Below are 22,550 nucleotides of genomic sequence, written 5' to 3'. Positions count from 1 at the left end.
TGTGGTGGAGGCAGATACGACAGGGGTGTTTAAGGGGCTTTTAGATAAGCACATGGATATGCAAGAAATAGAGGGACATGGATTAAGGGCAGGCAGAAGGGATTGGTTTAATTTGGCGTCATGTTTGGCACAACATTGTGGGCCAAAGGGCGTTTCTGTGCTGTACTGTTCTATGAATCCATCTCATTCTTCCGCCCTCTCAGACTCTGCACTTCAGTAAATTATAGCAGATGTCCCAAGCAAAGTCTCTTGACCCCGAGTTATTTTATTGCAGACTATTGTTGCCAAGGACAATGGTGGTCTGTCCTCTCCAATTGAAGATCGCTGTGATAAGTTTGTGGATATTTTTGGAGGCCAAGGTGGTGCTCATTGTAGTGCTTACACTGTGTCACAAGATGGCATTTGTGAGCTGTTCGCACTAGCTCGGGGTTTTGGGTCCAGCTGTTCGAACAGCATTGGAGACAGTCAGACAGGAGTAAGAATGTCAGCTTTCTACAGGGATCCAACCCTGATGTACCCAAGTCCAGGGAGCTTGGGGCATGGACTGGAGGAAGAGATAGGGTCTACCAGGGTACTGACGAGAGTTTAACTAGCTAAATCCTAACAGCACATAGTACCAGTATGAATATCCTTTGAGCAAGAGCTTTCTCATTTCAGTCCTCTATAACTTGCCCCTCATTCTGGGACTGTGTCCCCTGGTTCCAGACCACCCCCAATCACCAGGGGGGGATATGCTTTCTTCATGTCTAGCCCCTTAAGAATTTCTAAAGTTTCAATGAGATTACCTCTCATTCTTTGAAACTCCAAAGACAGGCCCAGTTCTCCTCAGTCGCTCCCCACAGGATGGTCCCACCATATCAGGAGTTAGTCTGGTCAACCTCTCCTTCCATGTCAATTGTATCCTTCCTTAGGCAACGGGACCAAAACGCGAAAGAGATAGGGAGGATGGCAGGTCTTGCAGGATGTTAGAGTGTTAAAGACAATGACAGGTGCTGGAAGAGGGTACAGAATACAATTCAATGCCCCGGGGTGGCCCAATTGGTTAACTCACTGGTTTGGAGAGCTCACACCTTTCCTCTCCTGCCAAGAAAGCAAACCCTTCTCCTTGTGCATTTCTGTAGCTGAGTCCACTGACAAGATGATGAGGTCCTACTGTAATACAGCAGCTATCCCCACCACTTTCCCCTTGGCTCCATCCCATCAACATTTCTGTCATGGCTTCCTCTGGCTGCCCCCAACATCAATTACAGCTTGCAATATGGACTTTGCATGTTCTCCCCATGTCTGCGTGGGTTTCCTCCAGGTTCTCCAGTTTGTTCCCACAGTTCAAAGATGTGCAGGTTAGGTGGATTAGCTATGTTGAATTGCCCTTAATGTCCAAAGATGTGTAGGTTAACCATGATAAATAGCCCCTTAATGTCCAAAGATGTGTGATTAAGTGGATTGGCCATGATAAATTGCCCCCTAGTGTCCAAAGATACGCAGGTTAGGTGGATTAGCCATGCTGAATTGCCCCTTAGTACGCCAAGATGTGTGAATTAGGTGGATTATCTATGGGAAATATGTAGGGTTACAAGGAGAGGCCCTGGATAAGTTACTCTGTCAGGCGGTGTAGACTTGATGGGCCGAATGGCCTCTTCTGCACTGCAGGGATTCAATGATTAATGCATGAATCAAGTGGAATGGGAGGGAGGGACAAAACTGACCTTGTCTACCCCTGCGCACACAGAGTCGGACCAGAGTCGAGGGGGAGGAGAGAAACAGGGCAGTGGCCTCATGTGGAGACTGCTTTAGAAAGCTCTCCATAGTTGCCTCACCCCTCAGGGTACAGCAGCTCTTAGGCCAGCCTGTCAGATCAGAGACCACTCCAATCTGCAATATATTAAAATAGCAAATACCATCAACTTTTTCCATTCTAAATTCCAGTGAAGCTTAAGAAATTAACTCAAAGCCAATATGCCCAGTTCAAAACTTTATTTGTATTAACTTTGTACAAAAATTGATGATTGTTAATCATTAATTCTCTCCCAACAACCCCCCCTCCCCTTCCGAAAAATCTGTTTCTATAAATCAGGAACAAAGCACCCCAAACATTCGCTTGGGTAGAAAAGGACAAAAGCAGAACCACGAGTTCCCTGCACAAGGTCAGGCTGAGAATCTGAAAGATGGTTCCTGGTTCTGGTACAGGCGACTGCTCTCACACACACACGCACATACACGTTAGAACTTTTTAAAAAAAAGTTCTGACTTGTCCCGCAAATGCAAGGCAGGCTCACAGTGGACAGTGGGACTGTCTCAATGTCCATATTGGTTGAATAAAAGACGTGCCTTTATCTGGCGCTTTGAGGAGCTCACAACGGATGTAATAAAAGTATGTCAAGTTTGCTGAATTATTTGTAGGAGGAGAAAGGCAGCCGTTTTCACACAGCAAGAGGCAAAGAAAATATTTGATTAATGAATCTGAACATGCGCGGTGATGGTGGGAGAACAGATGTTGGCAGGGATACCACTGACCATCAAATAGTGCCCCGGAATCTTCAAAGTTCACCTGATCAGGTGCCTCAGTTCAACAGGTTGCCACTAAGAAGTCCTTGAAAATGCCCGCAGTGCACCACTTCTACTTCCCACAGCCCAATTAAGACCCAAGCAGCTCTGTGTGGTTAACCTTGAGTCTACATCAGTCAGAGGAGAGAGTAGCGTAGTGCTAATGTCACAAAGTCCCAAGCTACTGGTTTGAGGACATGGGTTCAAATCCCACCATGGCATTTGAACGCTGTTAATTAATGTTGCCTCAGCGCCAGGGACCCGGGTGCTATTATCGGCTTGGACTACTGTGTGTGTGTGTGTGTGTGGAGTTTGCACGTTCTCTTCATGTCTGCGTGGGTTTCCTCTGGGTGCTCCAGTTTTCTCCCACAGTTCACAAAGATGTGCAGGTTAGGTGGATTGGCCATGCTAAATTGCCCCTTAAGTGTCAGGGGGACCAGCTAGGGTAAATGCACGGGGTTATGGGGATAGGGCCTGGGTGGGATTGTGGTCGGTGCAGACTCGATGGGCCGAATGGCCTCCTTCTGCATTGTTATCATTCTATGAAACTTTAAGGTTGGAAGCTAGTCTCAGTAACAGCAGCCATGAAACTTTCATTGATTGTTCATCTGGTTCACTAATCCCCCGCAGAGAAGGAAATCTGCCGTCATTACCCGGTCTGGCCTACATGTGACTCCACAGCCATAGCGATGAGGTTGACTTTTAACTGCCCTCTGAAATGGCCGAGCGAGACACAGTTCAAGGGCAACTAGGGATGGACAACAAATGCTGGCCTTTCCAGCAACACCCAGATCCCATGAAAATAAATAAAAAAGCCTTGAACATTAATTGATAGTCTACTGCTCCCAAGCCAAGTCCTGCTCATTTGTTTTCACTCCTGCGCATGTTGCAGGTCCCTGTATTGCTTTAATTTAAAATTCCTCTCCCGATGTTGAATCCACAGCCTTGCTCCCAACTTCCCAGCGTTACAACACATCCCTCCTCACCAGTTCCTCTGACTCCCATTTCTTATGAGTCCTTCCCTACCTTCCCCACTGTTGAGATCCATTCTTTCAGCCGCTTGCTGCAACTTCCTTCCCACCACCCGCCCGCCCTCCCCATTCGAGACCCTCCACGGAAGCCACATCAACACCACCTCTGGTCACCCACCGAGTACATCCTCCTTTGGCTGCATGCGAATCACCTGGGATGGTCATCCACCCAGCTCCCTCATCATTAGCAAAGCGCAAACTGGCTCGAGTCACTGGTCCCCATCTTCTGTTTCTAAATGGGAATGGAGTAGAGTACAAATGGCAGAAGTGTCTCAAGACACCCTTCAGCTTTGGGGAGGCAGTGGGATAGTGGTATTGGCACTGGATCAGTAACAGAGAGCCAGGGTAATGCACTGAGGACCCAGGTTCGAATCCCACCACGGCAGATGGTGAAATTAGAGTTCAATAAAAATTTGGAATTAAAAGTCTAATGATACAACCATTGTCGATTATTGGGAAAAACCCATCTGGTTCACTAATGTCCTTTAGGTAAGGAAATCTGCCGTCCTTACCTGATCTGCCCTACATGTGACACCACAGCAATGTGGTTGATTCTTAACCGCCCTCAGGGATAAATGCTGGCCCAGTGATGCCCACATCCCATAAACAAATAAAAGACAGCCCCAACTCAGCAATGAACAAGTGGAAATGAGGTCTATCAACAATATACTGAAAACACATTCCCACAACTACTTGTGTTCCTCCCCTCCCAGCACACTTTTACAGATGCACCATAGAAAGCATTCTTTCTGGTTGGATCACAGCTTGGTCTGGGCTCCTGCTCTGCCCAAGACCGCAAGAAACTACAAAAGGTCGTGAATGTAGCCCAATCCATCACGCAAACCAGCCTCCCATCCACTGACTCCGTCTGCACTTCCCGCTGCCTCGGACTAATTAAGGACCCCACGCACGCCGGACATTCTCTCTTCCACCTTCTTCCATCGGGAAAAAGCTACAAAAGTCACATGCCAACCGACTCAGGAACAGCTTCTTCCCTGCTGCCATCAGACTTTTGAATGGACCTACCTCGCATTAAGTTGATCTTTCTCTACACCCTAGCTATGACTGTAACACTACATTCTGCACTCATGTCCTTTCCTTCTCTATGAACGGTATGCTTTGTCTGTATAGCGCGCAGGAAACAATGCTTTTCACTGTGTTAATACGTGACAATGATAAATCAAATCAGATCACTTCCACGGATACTTGCAGCTTTCCAACACACGACAGTTAGGGCAACAGGCTTTTCCGCCAAAAGGGGGTCACAGCAAGTCCTCATCTGAAGTTCACAAACAAGTACACGCAATTTCCAGCAGGCATCAGGGGCAGTGATTCAGGGACTGGAATCGCGAGGGGCAGTCATTAACCCGAAACGTTAATTCTACTGTCCTCCCCTCAAAGGCTGCTGGACCTGCTGAGTGTTTCCAGTATTTTCCGATTTGTATTTCAGGTTTTCAGTGTGCTGCTGTGTTTTGCCTTTTTGCTATCAGTGTCATCGCCTTGCTGTGTGTGGGAGAGGGAGGTTTCGGTTTTAGTTTAACTCATGCTCAGGCAGTCAGCCAGATTGCAACAGCAGCAGAATACTGCAGATATTGGAAGTGGAAACAGGAAATACCGGAGAAATGCAGCCCGTCAGACAGCACCCCGGGGAGGAGGTAGACTTAACGCTGCAGGTCACTGACCCACTCTTCCTCTCTGTGCAGAGGGACGCTGCTTAACCTGCTGCCTAAATACCAGAGCAGGTTTCCCTGCAAGAACTACAGTGACACTACAGGCTGCTGACACCTCCAACGCTGCGAGGGTTACAGAGTCCACCCAAACCAAACCCTGCGGCCCCCAGTTGGTCAGAACAAGAAGCCAAGACATCAATAATGCGGAATTTCTGTTGAGCGCGGAGACGGAGGGAGGGAGGGGCAGAAATGGGGGCGAGGGGTGCGCTGCTGCAAAACAGACTTGCATTAACACAGCACCTCATCGCCTTGCTCAGAAAGTGTCTCACATCCATACATTCACTCTGAAATTTAAGTAACTCATTACGACAAGTGCCACAGCCATATTGTGCGTATCAAAGTTTCAGAAGCTGCGGCAAGACTAATGGACTGTGGTACCTGGAGAACTCACCACCCACTTGAGCGAGCGAGCACTGGCAGGCTCTTAGTTTAACTTTTCACCAACAGGATGGCTCTCCCTCAGTATTCCACTGGGAGCACAAGCGTGGCAAATGCACATATACCTCTCAAGTTGGAACGTCTAAGCACTGAGCCACCTCAACAGGGGTGGGAGGGAATCGAGGCGTAGTACACAAGGCTACGGACCAAGCACTGGAAAATTAGGAGCTTGGAGGCTGTTGCAGACACGATAGGGACACTTTGGCCCTTTTATGCTATAAAACTCTATGACTAAGCCCTGTAAATGCGTGCGGCTCAGCACCAGGTCTACTGCTCTGAATTGGAAAGGCAAAAGTAGCATTGCAAGTTACAGAGGCCTCTCTTCCCCACTGAACTGCCAGAACTACCGAGAGAACTGGTCAAACAAAGCAACGACAGTTCCTCAGTCAGCTGGGAGATGCAGGGCAAATAACATACATTTATATGAAGGGCCTGCTAAAACAGCAAAATGAGTTTTTTTATTTCAAAAAGCTGGAGTCTGAGGCAATCATTCACACCCACGTACCCCCATGGCGTCTTTTGTGGGAGGCAGCGACCGGTGAGAGTACTGGGGCTCCCTAAAACATGTGACCCCCTGCTCTGCCACTCTGAGGCCGAACTACCTCAACTCCACTTTGCTGCCCGCTCCCCGCAGAGTGCTCACTGCTAATACAAGGCCTTTAGCTCACCAGAAACCCCTGGTTAAAGTCGTGGTGCCCGCTCAGAGGTGACTCGAGGAGGAGGAGGAGGAGACACCACTGCTCATTGACCTGTAACTCCCGGAGCTTTTCATCGCCTCTTGGAGCCGGAGCAGGGCCTGCGGCTCCTTGCTGTGCATGGCGCTGCAGAAGAGGTGAACGTGCTCCTTCAGTTCGTCGATCTGCCGCTGGGCGCTGCTGTTCTGCCGGATCAGGTCTTTGGTTCTCAGCGTGATCTCCAGCAACCCCGACCGGCTCAGGATCTCCACCGTGTTGCGGAACCGCCGCTCCTTGGCGGGACTGGGGACCGGCCGCCTGGAGGCGCGAGCCGCCGGTCTCGGGGCGTCGCCGGTGGGCGACTGGGCGCTCGGAGCGCGGGAGAAGACGGAGGGGGTGGTGGCGGCGGAGGGGGAGGAGGAAGGGGAAGAGGAGGAGGAAGAGCAGGAAGAGTACGACGACCAGGAGTAAAGGGATTCAGAGGATTCAGACTGAGATACCGGATTGGGAGAGAGCACAGGCGACGGGGAGACTGAGACATCAAACTGACTGAAGATGTTTGCTGCTCCAAAGCTGGGCGACTGCTGAGTGTTCTCAGCTGGAGCGTAGTTGGCCCCTGGCACCACGTGCGAGGTTTGGTCGTTTCTGAGAGCTTGCTGCGAGGGCGTTTCTGCCTCGCCCAGACACAGCCGTTTGCTCTTGCAGTGATCAGTAATCCTGTCGTCCTGAGCTGCGCAGTGTCCTGTCTGCCTCGGCCTGCTGCCCACGTCCTGGCTTTTGTCCGGGTGAGGGGCTATCCTTGGGTAGGAGTTTAAAATCGGGAGGTAGGTGTCAACCCCCGCCCCGGCCTTCGCCTCAGTCTTCTGCGATTTCAAAGCGGTTGCCAAAGGTTGCCGGATGAAGACTACTCGGGCCTGGCCTGCTGGGGTACCGAGCGAGTGCTGGCTTCCCCAGGTCTGTAGCTGCGCGTGAACAAGTTGACTCCTTGTTGGAACGGACAAAGGCTGTTCAAAACATGGCAATGAGAAAAACAAAATTAGAATCCAATCGTTTAATGGGATTACCGCTGCCTGCAAGCATACAACAAAAAACCCCCACACACCCACTCCATGCAAGCATGCAACAGGCCCCTATTCACTCCTGTTTGTGCGAATGCAACAGGCTCCTACACACCCACTCAATGCGAGTCATGTACAATTATTAGCTCACAACAAGATGGCACCCATCAGTTTAACCTGAGTACTGTATCGATGTGTCATGTGTGGGGGCGTCACAGTGGTTAGCACTGCTGCCTCACAGCGCCAGGGACCCGGATTCGATCCCCGGCTTGGGTCACTGTCTGGGTGGGGTCCGAAAGACGTGCTGGTTAGGGTGCATTGGCCGTGCTAAATTCTCCCTCAGTGTACCCGAACAGGCGCCGGAGTGTGGTGACTAGGGGATTTTCATTCTAACTTCATTGCAGTGTTAAAGTAAGCCTACTCGGGACACTAATAAATAAACTTTTTTTAAAAAAGGGCACCTCACTGGCAGGGTGTTTCCTGCTCTGGACTGAGGTACAGTTCCACGGGGCCACATTGTGAGCGTGTGAATCTCAGCAGCGAGCTTAGGGAGACTATTCGCCAGGGGATGGCATCACACCCTCCTCACCAGATCAGGGCACAGACAGGATCACTCCAGCAGAGCCCGCTGCAGCGATCAGGATCAGGAACGCTGGATGATTCTTCTCTTTCACAACTAGCCTTGGGCACTGAGGCCAATTCAGACTCTCTGGATAACAAGAGCAATTAGAAACAGAAAATGCTGGAAAACCTCAGCAGGACTGAGAATCTGTGAAGAGAGGGCGGAGCTAACGTTGAGTCTGGATGGCCCTTTGAGCTGAGGACAAAGATTCAGTGGTTTGAATGGATGACATCTAATTGTTCTGACAAAGAGCTGACGTTAGAATGAAGCTGCAGAGTCTGGCCTTGCACATGCCACACTCAACAGCAGGACTTTAGCACATGTCACTACAATTTTCCTGACCCAACCCACGCTTTAGCATGGCTCACTACAGAGGATGGAGGAGTAGGGAGGGCCCGTACCTCTTTCAGAAAGACATTCTTCACGATATAGACAGGAGTCAGACTGGGCAGCGAGCTTTGTGCAGCACCGATCCTCTCCGCATGGTTCAACGCGGCTGGCCTCTTGTGCGAGGACTGATCCTCCGAGTCGGTCTGCTCCAGCGTACTCAGATAGTCCGAGCTCGTGTCTGAGGACAAAGCAAAGAGGAAGTGGCGCAGCCAACAGGTGATGCAGAGACAACACAAACCGGCCTCAACCCAGTGGAAACGAGCGTGGAAGCTAATGTCGACCTGCCGACCAGAGTATCACACAGCATAGAAGGCCATTCAGCCCAACCTATCTGTGCTGGTTCTGGAAAGAGCTATACAGTTAGCCCCACTTTCCCCACAATCCTGCCATTTTTCTTTTCCATTTGAATATCTACAATTCCCTTTGAAAGTTACCGATGAATCTGCTTCAGACAGTGCATTCCAAACCACAACTCGCTAAGGAAATAAATTCCTTGTGATATTTTTTGCCAGTTATTTTAAATCTGGGTACTATCATTCTCCCGTCAGTGGAAAGTTTCTATCTAAAGCTGTCACAATTTGGAATACCTATCAGATGGTCCCTTACATTTTCTATGTTAAGGAGGACAATTCCAATTTCCCTAGTCTCTCCACCCTGGTACCGTTCTGGTAAATCACCTCGGCACCTTCTCCAAGGCCTTTACATCCTTCCTCCAGTCTGGCACCCAGAATTCAGGTAAATATTATATATAAAAATCATTGGCCAATCATCCACTCGTTCATCTGTGGGATATTGCTGTGTACAAAATGGCTGCCACGCTTTTCTACAGAAGATACAGGAGCAAAATTTGGCCCATCAAGTCTGCTCCACCATTTAATCATGGCTGATAGGTTTCTCAATCCCATGCTCTCGCCTTTTTCCCCGTAACCTTTGATCCTCTTACCAATCAAGAACCTATCTATCTGTCTTAAATACACCCAGTGACCTGGCCTCCTCTGTGGCAATGAATTCCACAGATTTACCACCCTCCGGCTGAAGGAATTCCCCCCCATCTCGGTTCTAAAGGGTCATCCCTTTACTGAGGCTGTGCCCTCGGATCTCAGTCTCTCCCACTAATGGAAACATCTTCCCCACGTCCACTCTATCCAGGCCTTTTAGTATTCTGTAAGTTTCTGATCTTTCCAAACTCCAAGTACAGACCCAGAGTCCTCAAATGCTCCTCATACGTCAAGCCTTTCATTCTCGTGATCATTCTCGTGAACCTCTTCTGGACCCTCTCCAAGGCCAACACATCCTTCCTTAATACAGGGCAGTGATTGTATTCAAAAGTAATGTCTTTGTACGCCAACTGCCTTGGGATGTTTCCTGGACATAGGGCATTCTATAATTGCAGGTTTACTAGGAGGGCAGAGACTCAGGACAAGTGATTTTGGAGTGAGAAAAGAAAGCATTACTTCACCCAAAGGGCTGTGGGATTCTCTACCCTAGAGTGATATAGATGTTCAATTGTTGAGCTTATCGAGATAGCTAAAGTTTTTAGACTCAAAGGAAATGAAGGGATATGGGGACTGGTTAGGAGAGTGAAGGTGACGAAGATCAGACATGATCTTTTGGAATTGGGGGAGCAGACACGAGGGGCCTCATAACCTATTCCTGCTCTTATTTCTCGTGCCCTATTGGACACAATACTGCAGCTGAATTCTAACCAGTGTTTCCTCAGGGTTTTAGTACAATGTTCTTGCTTTTGTAACCTATACGTCCAAGTAATAAAACCAAGGAACCCATCAATTTGACCAGTCACCTTCAAAGAGTTGTGCATCTGAACCACCCCCCCACCAAAAATGTGCAGGTTAGGTGCATTGGCCATGCTATACTGACCCTTAGTGTCCCAAAATGTATAGATTAGGTTGATTAGCGGGGTAAATTCGTGGGGTGCGGGGATAGGGCCTGGTTGGGATGCTCTGTCAGAGAGTCGGTGTAGACCCGATGGGCCGAATGGCCTCCTTCTGCACTGCAGGATTCTGTGTGTCCATGTACTTATCCAAAATAGTTCCTACTGCACCTCGTATTTCCAGGCAGTCGCCCATCCAAGTCCTTGCCAGGCCTGAGTCTGCTTAGCTTCCGAGGTCAGACGTTTTCAGAGTAGTATGGCTGTGGGCCATACTTGGAACATTAACATGTCTGTACTCCCCACAATTAGCTGGCTGTGCCAGTGTCCACTTTCAGAGTGGTTTTTTTTGCCACAGGTTCTCTCATTGAAATACATAATATTTCTCAGGGGGTAAATACTGAGGGGCTGTTTCCTCTTGGCTGTAGAGTGTTCAATTCTGGCTCAGGTAACTGTGTGTATGGGGTTTGCACGTTCTCCTCGTGTCTGCATGGGTTTCCTCCGGGTGCTCCGGTTTCATCCCACAGCCCAAAGATGTGCAGGTTAGGTGGATTGGCCATGCTAAATTGCTCCTTCGTGTCAGGGGGACCAGCAGGGTAAATACATGGGGTTGGAGCCTGGGTGGGATTGTCGTCAGTACAGGCTCGATGGCCTCCTTCTATACCATAGGGATTTAATTCTATGATGTGGCCAAAGTCTCAGGATAAGCAATCGAGGACTGAGATGGGAAGAAATTTCTTCACTCGAGGGCGGTGAATGCTCAGTCATAATGCACGATCAACAGTGAATTCAACAGATTTTTGGGCAATAAAGGGAGTCACGGGATAGGGCAAGGAAATGGATTACAGATGGTTGGCTGGCCATGACTTTATTGAAGGGTGGAGCAGGCTCCAAGGCCGTGGGGCCTCCTCCTATTTCCTACGGTAAAGGTTTGTAGTTCACCCCCCATTCCAGTCAGTGTACAGATCACAAGCTCCTTGTTGTAATCCCAACAGCTGCATCAGAGTGCTGCCTCTCCATGTACACTGCCTGACTTGGTAAACGTGGCACTCAGGTTGGCACAGAATTCTGTACAAAGATGGCTGAAATGCACATTTCAAATCATCGCTAAACACCCGGTGCTCTCTATTACCTGAAAACCCGGAATCTTTTTCCGACTCTCCTAGTGACAGCCGCTGGTTCCTCCCAACACTTCCCACGGGGCTCCTTTTCTCCGTCTGTCCATACTGACTGTCCGGCATATTTTCCAATTTAACCGACACCCCGTTCATTCTGTCCTTCAGAGTTTTGCGGGAGGTTCTGGAACTGGTGGCTGTGGGCAGTTTATCCTGAGACATGGTTCTCTGAAGACATAAAACATTCAGAATAGAAAGGAATATTACTCATCACATTTGGAATTAGAATCATAGAATCTCTACAGTGCAGAAAGACTGGGCTCATGCAGCCTACACTAACAACAATCCCACCCAGGCCCCATCCCCATAACCCCGTGTATTTACCCTGCTAATCTCACTGATATCAAGGGGAAATTTAGCAATCAACGCAATCCACACAATTTTGGAATGTTTTTAACAAGTCCCCTTGAACGACCTGGCACCCTCTTCCATCTTTTCACTAAAAAGGATAACAGCAAAGAAGGGAGGAGGCCACTCAGTCCATGGAGTCCATTCTAACCCTCCATCGAGCAAGTCCTGCTCTGTCGCCGCCACTCAGGAAGTTTTTTTCTCTCTCAAGTTTCCCCCAGTTCAATTTAACTTTGAAATCAATCGATCGATTCCATTTCCACCGCCCTCAAAAAAGGCACAAAGGCAGCGCAGAATGTGGCAAAACAGGTTTACGAGGACGACAGCAAGAGTGAGAGGTTAGTGTTATCAGAAAAGGCTGAACAGGCCTCTAGAAAAGAGAAGGCTGATGGAGGTCTCTAAAACGGCAAAGCAGTTTGATATGACAGACATGGAAAAGATGTTTTCACTTGTGGAGCAGTTCAAAACTTAGGGCAATACATGCAAGATAAACCCAATTGGGAATTCAGGTGGAACATTTAGAAAAAGTGATGCGAGGGTGGAACTCACTACCACAAGGAATGGTAGGATAATTTAGTCATTTATGGGGAAGCTGGATGCGCACGTGGACGAAAGGAATAAACCATTGTGTTGATAGGATAAGAAAAAGAGCGTGGGAGGAGGCTTATGAGATGAATAAATGACACAGTGGTTAGCACTGCTGCCTCACAGCATCAGGGACCCGGATTCAATTCCCAGCTCGGGTCTCTGTCTGTGCGGAGTCTGTACCTTCTCCCCGTGTCTGCGTGGGTTTCCTCCGGTGCTCCGGTTTCCTCCCACAGCCCGAAAGACGTGCTGGTTAGTGCTAAATTCTCCCTCAGTGTTACCCGAACAGGCGCCAGAGTGTGGCGACTAGGGGGTTTTCACAGTAACTTCATTGTAGTGTTAATGTGACACTAATAAATAAGCTTTAAAAAAAACAAATCGACAATCACCAGTTCGGGCAGCCGATTGCTCTTCCCCTTCTGTGCCGTAAAGTTCCTTGCAACCATTTGGCCTCCTTGAGCTCGAGAGAACATTAACAATTTGTTCACCAATCGCAGGCCACTGGAAAACAACAAGAGCTTTCCATCGTGGCTGGACAAAGGCCAGCTTTGCGCAAATAGCTCACCGGCAAGGTAGAGAATGCAAACTGCAGTGTGCGGGCACAAGCAAACCTTTATTTTTAAAAAAGAATGGGAATGGTTGTAATTTATTAGTTTCCTAATCCGAGTTTCTGGTGCATCAGGAAATTACAGCTGGTAAAGAATTCAGCAGAAGATGCAGGAAGCAGGATTCAGACAAACATTAAACCTTCCCACATAAACAGCCATTGTGGTCTAATCCGCAATTGATTAGTGACACAGGATGCAGCACAAGTAGGACAGAAACTGAACCAAGTGTGAAATAGAGGTTTAATTAAATAGGAAATAGAAGAAGCTGAGATTTAAAAATGGCAAATCTTTGGACAATTTAAATAGCAAATACTGAGCGGCATTTACTGGAGGTTTGGCAGGTATACAGCGGGTATTTTTAACCCCTTAGTTCCTGTCTCACACCGTGGTGACTCAGGGGACAGGTCACGTGGAGCTTATGACAACCTGAAACTCGCTCTCCATTCTGCAGAGTTCCTCTTTTCCCTCTGGACTGCTGTAGCAACAGAAACTGGACAACAAGCTTACCAGGTGGGATTTCCCAGCTCTTCCCACCCGCAGGAATCTCTTGTCCCACAGGAGGTGGGGAGGTGATGGCCTAGTGCTATTTTTGCTAGACTATTAATCTAGAAGCGCAGCTAATATTTTGGGGACCCGGGTTCAAATCCCACCAGGGCAAATGGTGGAATTTGAATTCAAACATAGCTGGAATTAAGAATCTACCGATGACCATGAAACCATTGTCGGAAAAACCCATCTGGGTCACTAATGTCCCTTTAGGGAAGGAAATCTGCCGTCCTTACCCAGTCTGGCCTACATGTGACTCCAGAGCCACAACAATGGGGTTGATTCTCAACTACCCTCCGAGGACAACTGGGGATGGATAATAAATACTGGCCAGTCAGCGACGCCCACGTCCCAAGACTGAATTTAAAAAAGGTGACCCCCCAACCCCCTGCAGCAGGAGGCGGAGCCACACGAAACACCATAAACAATGCTGGTCAATAGCGAGTTGCCCCCATCGCCGGAAAATCTCACCCATTAACAAATCTGAACAATACCCTCTCCTGCTCTTTAGAAATATGATTTTTTTTGGTAAACGAATTCCACAAGGAGCTGTGACAACTACCTCCTCCCCGAACACCTGGCAATTCAGCCCAAAATTTACAATTTGATAAGAATGGCCCCACTTATTTAAATCATTTGCTTATCTCCACATTTACGCACACCCTCCTTGGATTCTGTACCCACACATCTTCCTCTCCCCAAGCCCCCGCATTAACCCTCAGCCCCTTCAAAGAACAGGAACAGGCCTTTCGACCCTCCAAGCCTGCGCCGATCATGATGCCTGCCTAAACTAAAACCGTATGCACTTAGAGTCCGTATCCTTCCATTCCCATCCTATTCATGTATTCGTCTAGTTGCCCCTTAAATGCTGCTATCGTCCCTGCTCCCACCACCTCCCCGGGCAGCACGTTCCAGACATTCACTACCCTCTGTAAAAAAAACTTGCCTCGCACAGCTTCTCTAAACTTTTCCCCACGCACTTTAAACCTATGTCCCCTAGTACTTGATTTTTCTACCCTAGGAAAGAGTATCTGACTATCCACCCTGTCCATGCCACTCAATCTTGTAGACATTTATCAGGTCATCCCTCAACCTCTGCCGTTCCAGTGAGAATAAATCGAGTTTATCCAACCTCTCCTTATAGCTAATACCCTCCAGACCAGGCAACATGCTGGTAAACCTCTTCTGTACCCTCTCCAAAGCATCCACATTCTTCTGGTAGTGTGCCGACCAGAATTGTACACAATATTCTAAATGAGGCCTAACTAAGGTTCTAATTGGCAGCATGACCTGCCAATTTTTATATTCAATGTTCAGACCAATGAAGGCAAGCATGCCGTATGTCTCGACTACCTTATCCACCTGCATTGCCGCTTTGTGATTGGTGCACATGTATGTCTGCCTGTCAATACTCCTAAGGGTTCTACCATTTACTGTATACTTCCTACCTACATTGAACCTTCCAAAATGCATTATCTCACACTTGTCCATTTCCCCGCCCAAGTCTCCAACTGGTCTATATCTTGCTGTATCCTCTGACAACCCTCTTCACTACCCACAACTCCTCCAATTGTTGTGTCGTCTGCGAACTTACTAATCAGACCAGCTATATTTTCCTCCAAATCATTTTTATATACTACGAACAACAAAAGTCCCAGAACTGATCCCTGTGGAACACCACTAGTTATAGCCTTCCATTCAGGAAAGCACCCCTGCACTGCTACTATGGCCAAGTCTTTATGGCCAAGCCAGTTCTGTACCCATCTTGCCAACTCTCATCTGATCCTGTGTGACTTCACCTTTCGTACCAGTCCATCATGAGGTACCTTGTCAAATGCTTTACTGAAGTCCACATAGACAACATCCACTGCCTTTCCCTCATCTACCATCTTCGTCACTTCGTCGAAAAACTCAACCAAGTTAGTGAGACATGACCTCCCCTTCACAAAAACATGCTGTCTATAACTAATAAGTCCATTTGTTTCCAAATGTGGGTAAATCCTGTCCACTATCCTCGAGTAGACCAACCCTTTCCCTGGCTACCCTCTTGCTCTTTACATATGGATAAAATGCTGTAGGATTTTCCTTAATCTTGTTTGCCAACGACTTTTCATGACCCCTTCTAGCCCTCCTAACACCTTCCTACGTTCTTTATATTATTCAAGGACTTGATCCGTTCCAAGCCTTTTAGACCTTACGAATGCTTTATTTTTGACAAGGCTCATAATATCACTCGTTATCCAGGGTTCCCAATACTTGCCACATTTATCTTTCATCCTCACAGGTACATGCCGGTCCAGAATTCCAATCAACTGACATTTGAAAGACTCCCACATATCGGATGTTGATTTACCCTCAGCCTCCCCCAATCTACACTCTCCAGATCCTGGCTAATATTGTAGTAGTTAGTCTCCTCCCCAATTTAACCTTCACCCGAGGACCACTCTTGCACCTTAAACTTAGGGAATTATGATCACTGTTCCCAAAATACTCTCCTACTGAAACTTCGATCACCTGGTTGGGCTTATTCCTGAATATCAGGCCTAATATGGCTCCTTCCAAAGTTGGGCTATTTACATATTGTTTTATCAGGCCTAATATGGCTCCTTCCAAAGTTGGGCTATTTACATATTGTTTCAAGAAACCCTCCTGAACGCTCCTTACAAATTCTTCAGATCCAACCCCAAAGATCCCCCACACTCATCGACCCCTTCTCGCCCCAACTGAACCTCCCACCTCTCCTCACACACACTGAACCCCGCCACCCCCGACACTGACCAACCCTCCCCTCCACCACCCCCCACACTAACGCCCCACTCCCACACACCACACTGGCCACCCTCCTCTCCTCCACCCCCCACGCTGACACCCCCCCCCCCCCACACTGACCCCTCCCCCACACTGACACCCCCCCCACCCCCGCGCTGACACCACCCCCCACTCTGACACCCCCCCCCACTCCCCCACTCTGACACCCCCCCCACTCCCCCACTCTGACACCCCCCCCCACTCCCCCACGCTGACACCCCCCACTCCCCCGCGCTGACACCCCCCCCCACTCCCCCGCGCTGACACCCCCCCCACTCCCCCGCGCTGACACCCCCCAACTCCCCCGCGCTGACACCCCCCCCCAATCCCCCGCGCTGACACCCCCCCATTCCCCCGCGCTGACACCCCCCCAACTCCCCCGCGCTGACACCCCCCCAACTCCCCCGCGCTGACACCCCCCCAACTCCCCCGCGCTGACACCCCCCCAACTCCCCCGCGCTGACACCCCCCCAACTCCCCCGCGCTGACACCCCACCAACTCCCCCGCGCTGACACCCCACCAACTCCCCCGCGCTGACACCCCACCAACTCCCCCGCGCTGACACCCCACCAACTCCCCCGCGCTGACACCCCACCAACTCCCCCGCGCTGACACCCCACCAACTCCCCCGCGCTGACACCCCACCAACTCCCCCGCGCTGACACCCCACCAACTCCCCCGCGCTGACACCCCCCAACTCCCCCGCGCTGACACCCCCCCAACTCCCCCGCGCTGACACCCCCCCAACTCCCCCGCGCTGACACCCCCCCAACTCCCCCGCGCTGACACCCCCCCAACTCCCCCGCGCTGACACCCCCCCAACTCCCCCGCGCTGACACCCCCCCAACTCCCCCGCGCTGACACCCCCCCAACTCCCCCGCGCTGACACCCCCCCAACTCCCCCGCGCTGACACCCCCCCAACTCCCCCGCGCTGACACCCCCCCAACTCCCCCGCGCTGACACCCCCCCAACTCCCCCGCGCTGACACCCCCCCAACTCCCCCGCGCTGACACCCCCCCAACTCCCCCGCGCTGACACCCCCCCAACTCCCCCGCGCTGACACCCCCCCAACTCCCCCGCGCTGACACCCCCCCAACTCCCCCGCGCTGACACCCCCCCAACTCCCCCGCGCTGACACCCCCCCAACTCCCCCGCGCTGACACCCCCCCACTCCCCCGCGCTGACACCCCCCCCCACGCTGACACCCCCCCCCCCCACGCTGACACCCCCCCCCCCCACGCTGACACCCCCCCCCCCCCACGCTGACACCCCCCTCACTCCCCCACGCTGACAGACCCCCACTCCCCCACGCTGACACCCCCCCACTCCCCCACGCTGACAACCCCACCCCCCCACACTGACACCCCCCCACTCTGACACCACCCCCCCAACACGCTGACACCCCCCCCACTCCCCCACGCTGACACCCCCCCCACTCCCCCACGCTGACAACCCCCCCACTCCCACCCCCCCACGCTGCACACCCCCCCCACGCTGCACACTCCCCCCCCACGCTGCGCACACCCCCCCCCACGCTGCGCACACCCCCCCCCCACGCTGCGCACACCCCCCCCCACGCTGCGCACACCCCCCCCCACGCTGCGCACACCCCCCCCACGCTGCGCACACACCCCCCCCACGCTGCGCACACACCCCCCCCACGCTGCGCACACACCCCCCCCACGCTGCGCACACACCCCCCCCACGCTGCGCACACACCCCCCCACGCTGCACACACACCCCCCCCACGCTGCACACACACCCCCCACGCTGCACACACACCCCCCACGCTGCACACACACCCCCCACGCTGCACACACACCCCCCACGCTGCACACACACCCCCCACGCTGCACACACACCCCCCACGCTGCACACACACCCCCCACGCTGCACACACCCCCCACGCTGCACACACCCCCCACGCTGCACACACCCCCCCACGCTGCACACACCCCCCCACGCTGCACACACCCCCCCCACGATGCACACCCCCCCCCACGCTGCACACCCCCCCCCCACGCAGCACACCCCCCACCCCACGCTGCACACACCCCCCCCCCACGCTGCACACCCCCCCCCCACGCTGCACACCCCCCCCCCACGCTGCACACCCCCCCCCCACGCTGCACACCCCCCCCCACGCTGCACACCCCCCCCCCACGCTGCACACCCCCCCCCCCACACTGCACACCCCCCCCCCACACTGCACACCCCCCCCCACACTGCACACCCCCCCCCCACACTCACACCTCCCCACTCCCCCACACTGACAACCCCCCACTCCCCCACACTGACAACCCCCCACTCCCCCACACTGACAACCCCCCACTCCCCCACACTGACAACCCCCCACTCCCCCACACTGACAACCCCCCCCCCACTCCCCCACACTGACAACACCTCCCCCCACACTCACACCCCGCCCCCACACTCACACCCCCCCCCCACACTCACACCCCCCCCCCCACACTCACACCTCCCCCCCACACTCACACCTCCCCCCCACACTCACACCTCCCCACTCCCCCACACTGACAACCCCCCACTCCCCCACACTGACAACCCCCCACTCCCCCACACTGACAACCCCCCACTCCCCCACACTGACAAGCCCCCACTCCCCCACACTGACAAGCCCCCACTCCCCCACACTGACAAGCCCCCACTCCCCCACACTGACAAGCCCCCACTCCCCCACACTGACAAGCCCCCACTCCCCCACACTGACAAGCCCCCACTCCCCCACACTGACAAGCCCCCACTCCCCCACACTGACAAGCCCCCACTCCCCCACACTGACAAGCCCCCACTCCCCCACACTGACAAGCCCCCACTCCCCCACACTGACAAGCCCCCACTCCCCCACACTGACAAGCCCCCACTCCCCCACACTGACAAGCCCCCACTCCCCCACACTGACAAGCCCCCACTCCCCCACACTGACAAGCCCCCACTCCCCCACACTGACAAGCCCCCACTCCCCCACACTGACAAGCCCCACTCCCCCACACTGACAAGCCCCCACTCCCCCACACTGACAAGCCCCCACTCCCCCACACTGACAAGCCCCCACTCCCCCACACTGACAAGCCCCCACTCCCCCACACTGACAAGCCCCCACTCCCCCACACTGACAAGCCCCCACTCCCCCACACTGACAAGCCCCCACTCCCCCACACTGACAACCCCCCACTCCCCCACACTGACAACCCCCCACTCCCCCACACTGACAACCCCCCACTCCCCCACACTGACAACCCCCCACTCCCCCACACTGACAACCCCCCACTCCCCCACACTGACAACTGACAACCCCCCCCCCACTCCCTCACACTGACAACCCCCCCCCCACTCCCCCACACTGACAACCCCCCCCCCACTCCCCCACACTGACAACCCCCCCCCCACACTGACAACCCCACTCCCCCACACTGACAACCCCCCCCCCACTGACAACCCCCCCCCACTCCCCCACACTGACAACCCCCCCCCACTCCCCCACACTGACAACCCCCCCCCACTCCCCCACACTGACAACCCCCCCCCACTGACAACCCCCCCCACACTGACAACACCCCCCCCGCTCCCCCACACTGACAACCCCCCCCCCGCTCCCCCACACTGACAACCCCCCCCCCGCTCCCCCACACTGACAACCCCCCCCCCGCTCCCCCACACTGACAACCCCCCCCCCGCTCCCCCACACAGACAACCCCCCCCCGCTCCCCCACACTGACAACCCCCCCCCGCTCCCCCACACTGACAACCTCCTCCCCACACTGACAACCCCCCCCCCCCACACTGACAACCCCCCCCCACACTGACACCGCCCCCTCCCCCACACTGACACCCCCCCCATTCCCCCACACTGACACCCCCCCCATTCCCCCACACTGACACCCCCCCCATTCCCCCACACTGACACCCCCCCCATTCCCCCACACTGACACCCCCCCCCACTCCCACACACTGACACCCCCCCCCACTCCCCCACACTGACACCCCCCCCCACTCCCCCACACTGACACCCCCCCCATTCCCCCACACTGACACCCCCCCCATTCCCCCACACTGACACCCCCCCCATTCCCCCACACTGACACCCCCCCCACTCCCACACACTGACACCCCCCCCCACTCCCCCACACTGACACCCCCCCCCACTCCCCCACACTGACACCCCCCCCCTCCCCCACACTGACACCCCCCCCCACTCCCCCACACTGACACCCTCCCCCACACTGACACCCCCCACTCCCCCACACTGACACCCCCCCCACTCCCCCACACTGACAACCCCCCACTCCCCCACACTGACAACCCCCCACTCCCCCACACTGACAACTGACAACCCCCCCCCCACTCCCTCACACTGACAACCCCCCCCACTCCCTCACACTGACAACCCCCCCCCACTCCCCCACACTGACAACCCCCCCCCCACTCCCCCACACTGACAACCCCCCCCCCACTCCCCCACACTGACACCCCCCCCCCACTCCCCCACACTGACAACCCCCCCCACTGACAACCCCCCCCCGCTCCCCCACACTGACAACACCCCCCCCCGCTCCCCCACACTGACAACCCCCCCCCACACTGACAACCCCCCCCCACACTGACAACCCCCCCCCACACTGACAACCCCCCCCCACACTGACACCGCCCCCTCCCCCACACTGACACCCCCCCCATTCCCCCACACTGACACCCCCCCCCACTCCCCCACACTGACACCCCCCCCCACTCCCCCACACTGACACCCCCCCCCCACTCCCCCACACTGACACCCCCCCCCCACTCCCCCACACTGACACCCCCCCCCACTCCCCCACACTGATACCCCCCCCCCCCACTCCCCCACACTGACACCCCCCCCCCCCACTCCCCCACACTGACACCCCCCCCCCACTCCCCCACACTGACACCCCCCCCCACTCCCCCACACTGACACCCCCCCCACTCCCCCACACTGACACCCCCCCCCACTCCCCCACACTGACACCCCCCCCACTCCCCCACACTGACACCCCCCCCACTCCCCCACACTGACACCCCCCCCACTCCCCCACACTGACACCCCCCCCACTCCCCCACACTGACACCCCCCCCACTCCCCCACACTGACACCCCCCCCACTCCCCCACACTGACACCCCCCCCACTCCCCCACACTGACAACCCCCCCCCACTCCCCCACACTGACAACACCCCCCCACTCCCCCACACTGACAACCCCCCCACACTGACAACCCCCCCACACTGACACCGCCCCCTCCCCCACACTGACACCCCCCCCCATTCCCCCACACTGACACCCCCCCCATTCCCCCACACTGACACCCCCCCCTATTCCCCCACACTGACACCCCCCCATTCCCCCACACTGACACCCCCCCATTCCCCCACACTGACACCCCCCCCCATTCCCCCACACTGACACCCCCCCCCCCATTCCCCCACACTGACACCCCCCCCCCCATTCCCCCACACTGACACCCCCCCCCATTCCCCCACACTGACACCCCCCCCATTCCCCCACACTGACACCCCCCCCCCACACTGACACCCCCCCCACTCCCCCACACTGACACCCCCTCCCCATTCCCCCACACTGACACCCCCTCCCCCTCCATTTTCTCCCCCTCATTAACTGCAGCCTCTGTCCGTCCCCCCCTCCGCGGGCTCAGCCGTCATTTACCGGCCCCAAATTCGGCACTTGGGCCTGCGGGAAGACCCTCGCTCTCCAATCTCAGAGCCGGGGCTCCCCGGTCTGTTGAATCACCCGGACACCGGTGTCCAGGCTCTCGCGGCGCGTCTCTTACCTCCGACTCCAACCGCCGCCGCCGCCAGAATCTTCCCCTGACCCCCACCTGGGCCTCCCTCTCACCCAAACCTGCTGCCGGAACCCGGCCCGCCTCCCTCTCAGATTGACAGCCCCCCTGGACCAATGGGCAGGCAGGGTCCGGCACAGCCCCACCAATGGGGCGGTCCGCCTCAGCAGGTTAGGTTGCGCCGCCTCTCTTTCCCCCGCCCGTGCGGGGCCGCGTGAGGGGCGGCGTGATTGACAGGCCGTCTCCATGGCGACCGGACGCACGCGC

The 22,550-nt window shown here is 54.5% G+C and overlaps 1 protein-coding gene across 1 annotated transcript; it reads right to left on the bottom strand.

Annotated features, from left to right (window-relative positions):
* Window positions 1-6,180: 6,180 nt before the first annotated feature.
* Window positions 6,181-22,349, bottom strand: LOC144511391 (CLOCK-interacting pacemaker-like). The gene is made up of 4 exons (XM_078241701.1): window positions 22,275-22,349; window positions 11,508-11,718; window positions 8,499-8,665; window positions 6,181-7,421 (listed from the first exon to the last, which is right to left on the bottom strand). Exons 2-4 carry the CDS (start codon window positions 11,710-11,712, stop codon window positions 6,444-6,446), a joined length of 1,350 nt encoding a protein of 449 aa, XP_078097827.1. The 5' UTR covers window positions 11,713-11,718; window positions 22,275-22,349; the 3' UTR covers window positions 6,181-6,443.
* Between the last annotated feature and the right edge of the window lie 201 nt (window positions 22,350-22,550).

This window comes from Mustelus asterias, chromosome 24 (assembly GCF_964213995.1).
Source record: "Mustelus asterias chromosome 24, sMusAst1.hap1.1, whole genome shotgun sequence".
Classification (NCBI taxonomy): Eukaryota; Metazoa; Chordata; class Chondrichthyes; order Carcharhiniformes; family Triakidae; genus Mustelus; species Mustelus asterias.
The sequence above is the reverse complement of the archived record's forward strand: the minus strand, read 5'-3'. Positions and strand labels throughout refer to the sequence as shown.

Coding starts and splice junctions, on each gene's coding strand:
- LOC144511391 (XM_078241701.1), bottom strand. CDS start 11,712: ATGTCTCAGGATAAACTGCCCACAGCCACCAGTTCCAGAACCTCCCGC. Junction 8,666..11,507: donor AAAAGATTCCGGGTTTTCAG/GTAATAGAGAGC, acceptor CTTTGTCCTCAG/ACACGAGCTCGGACTATCTG. Junction 7,422..8,498: donor AGAATGTCTTTCTGAAAGAG/GTACGGGCCCTC, acceptor TGTTTTGAACAG/CCTTTGTCCGTTCCAACAAG.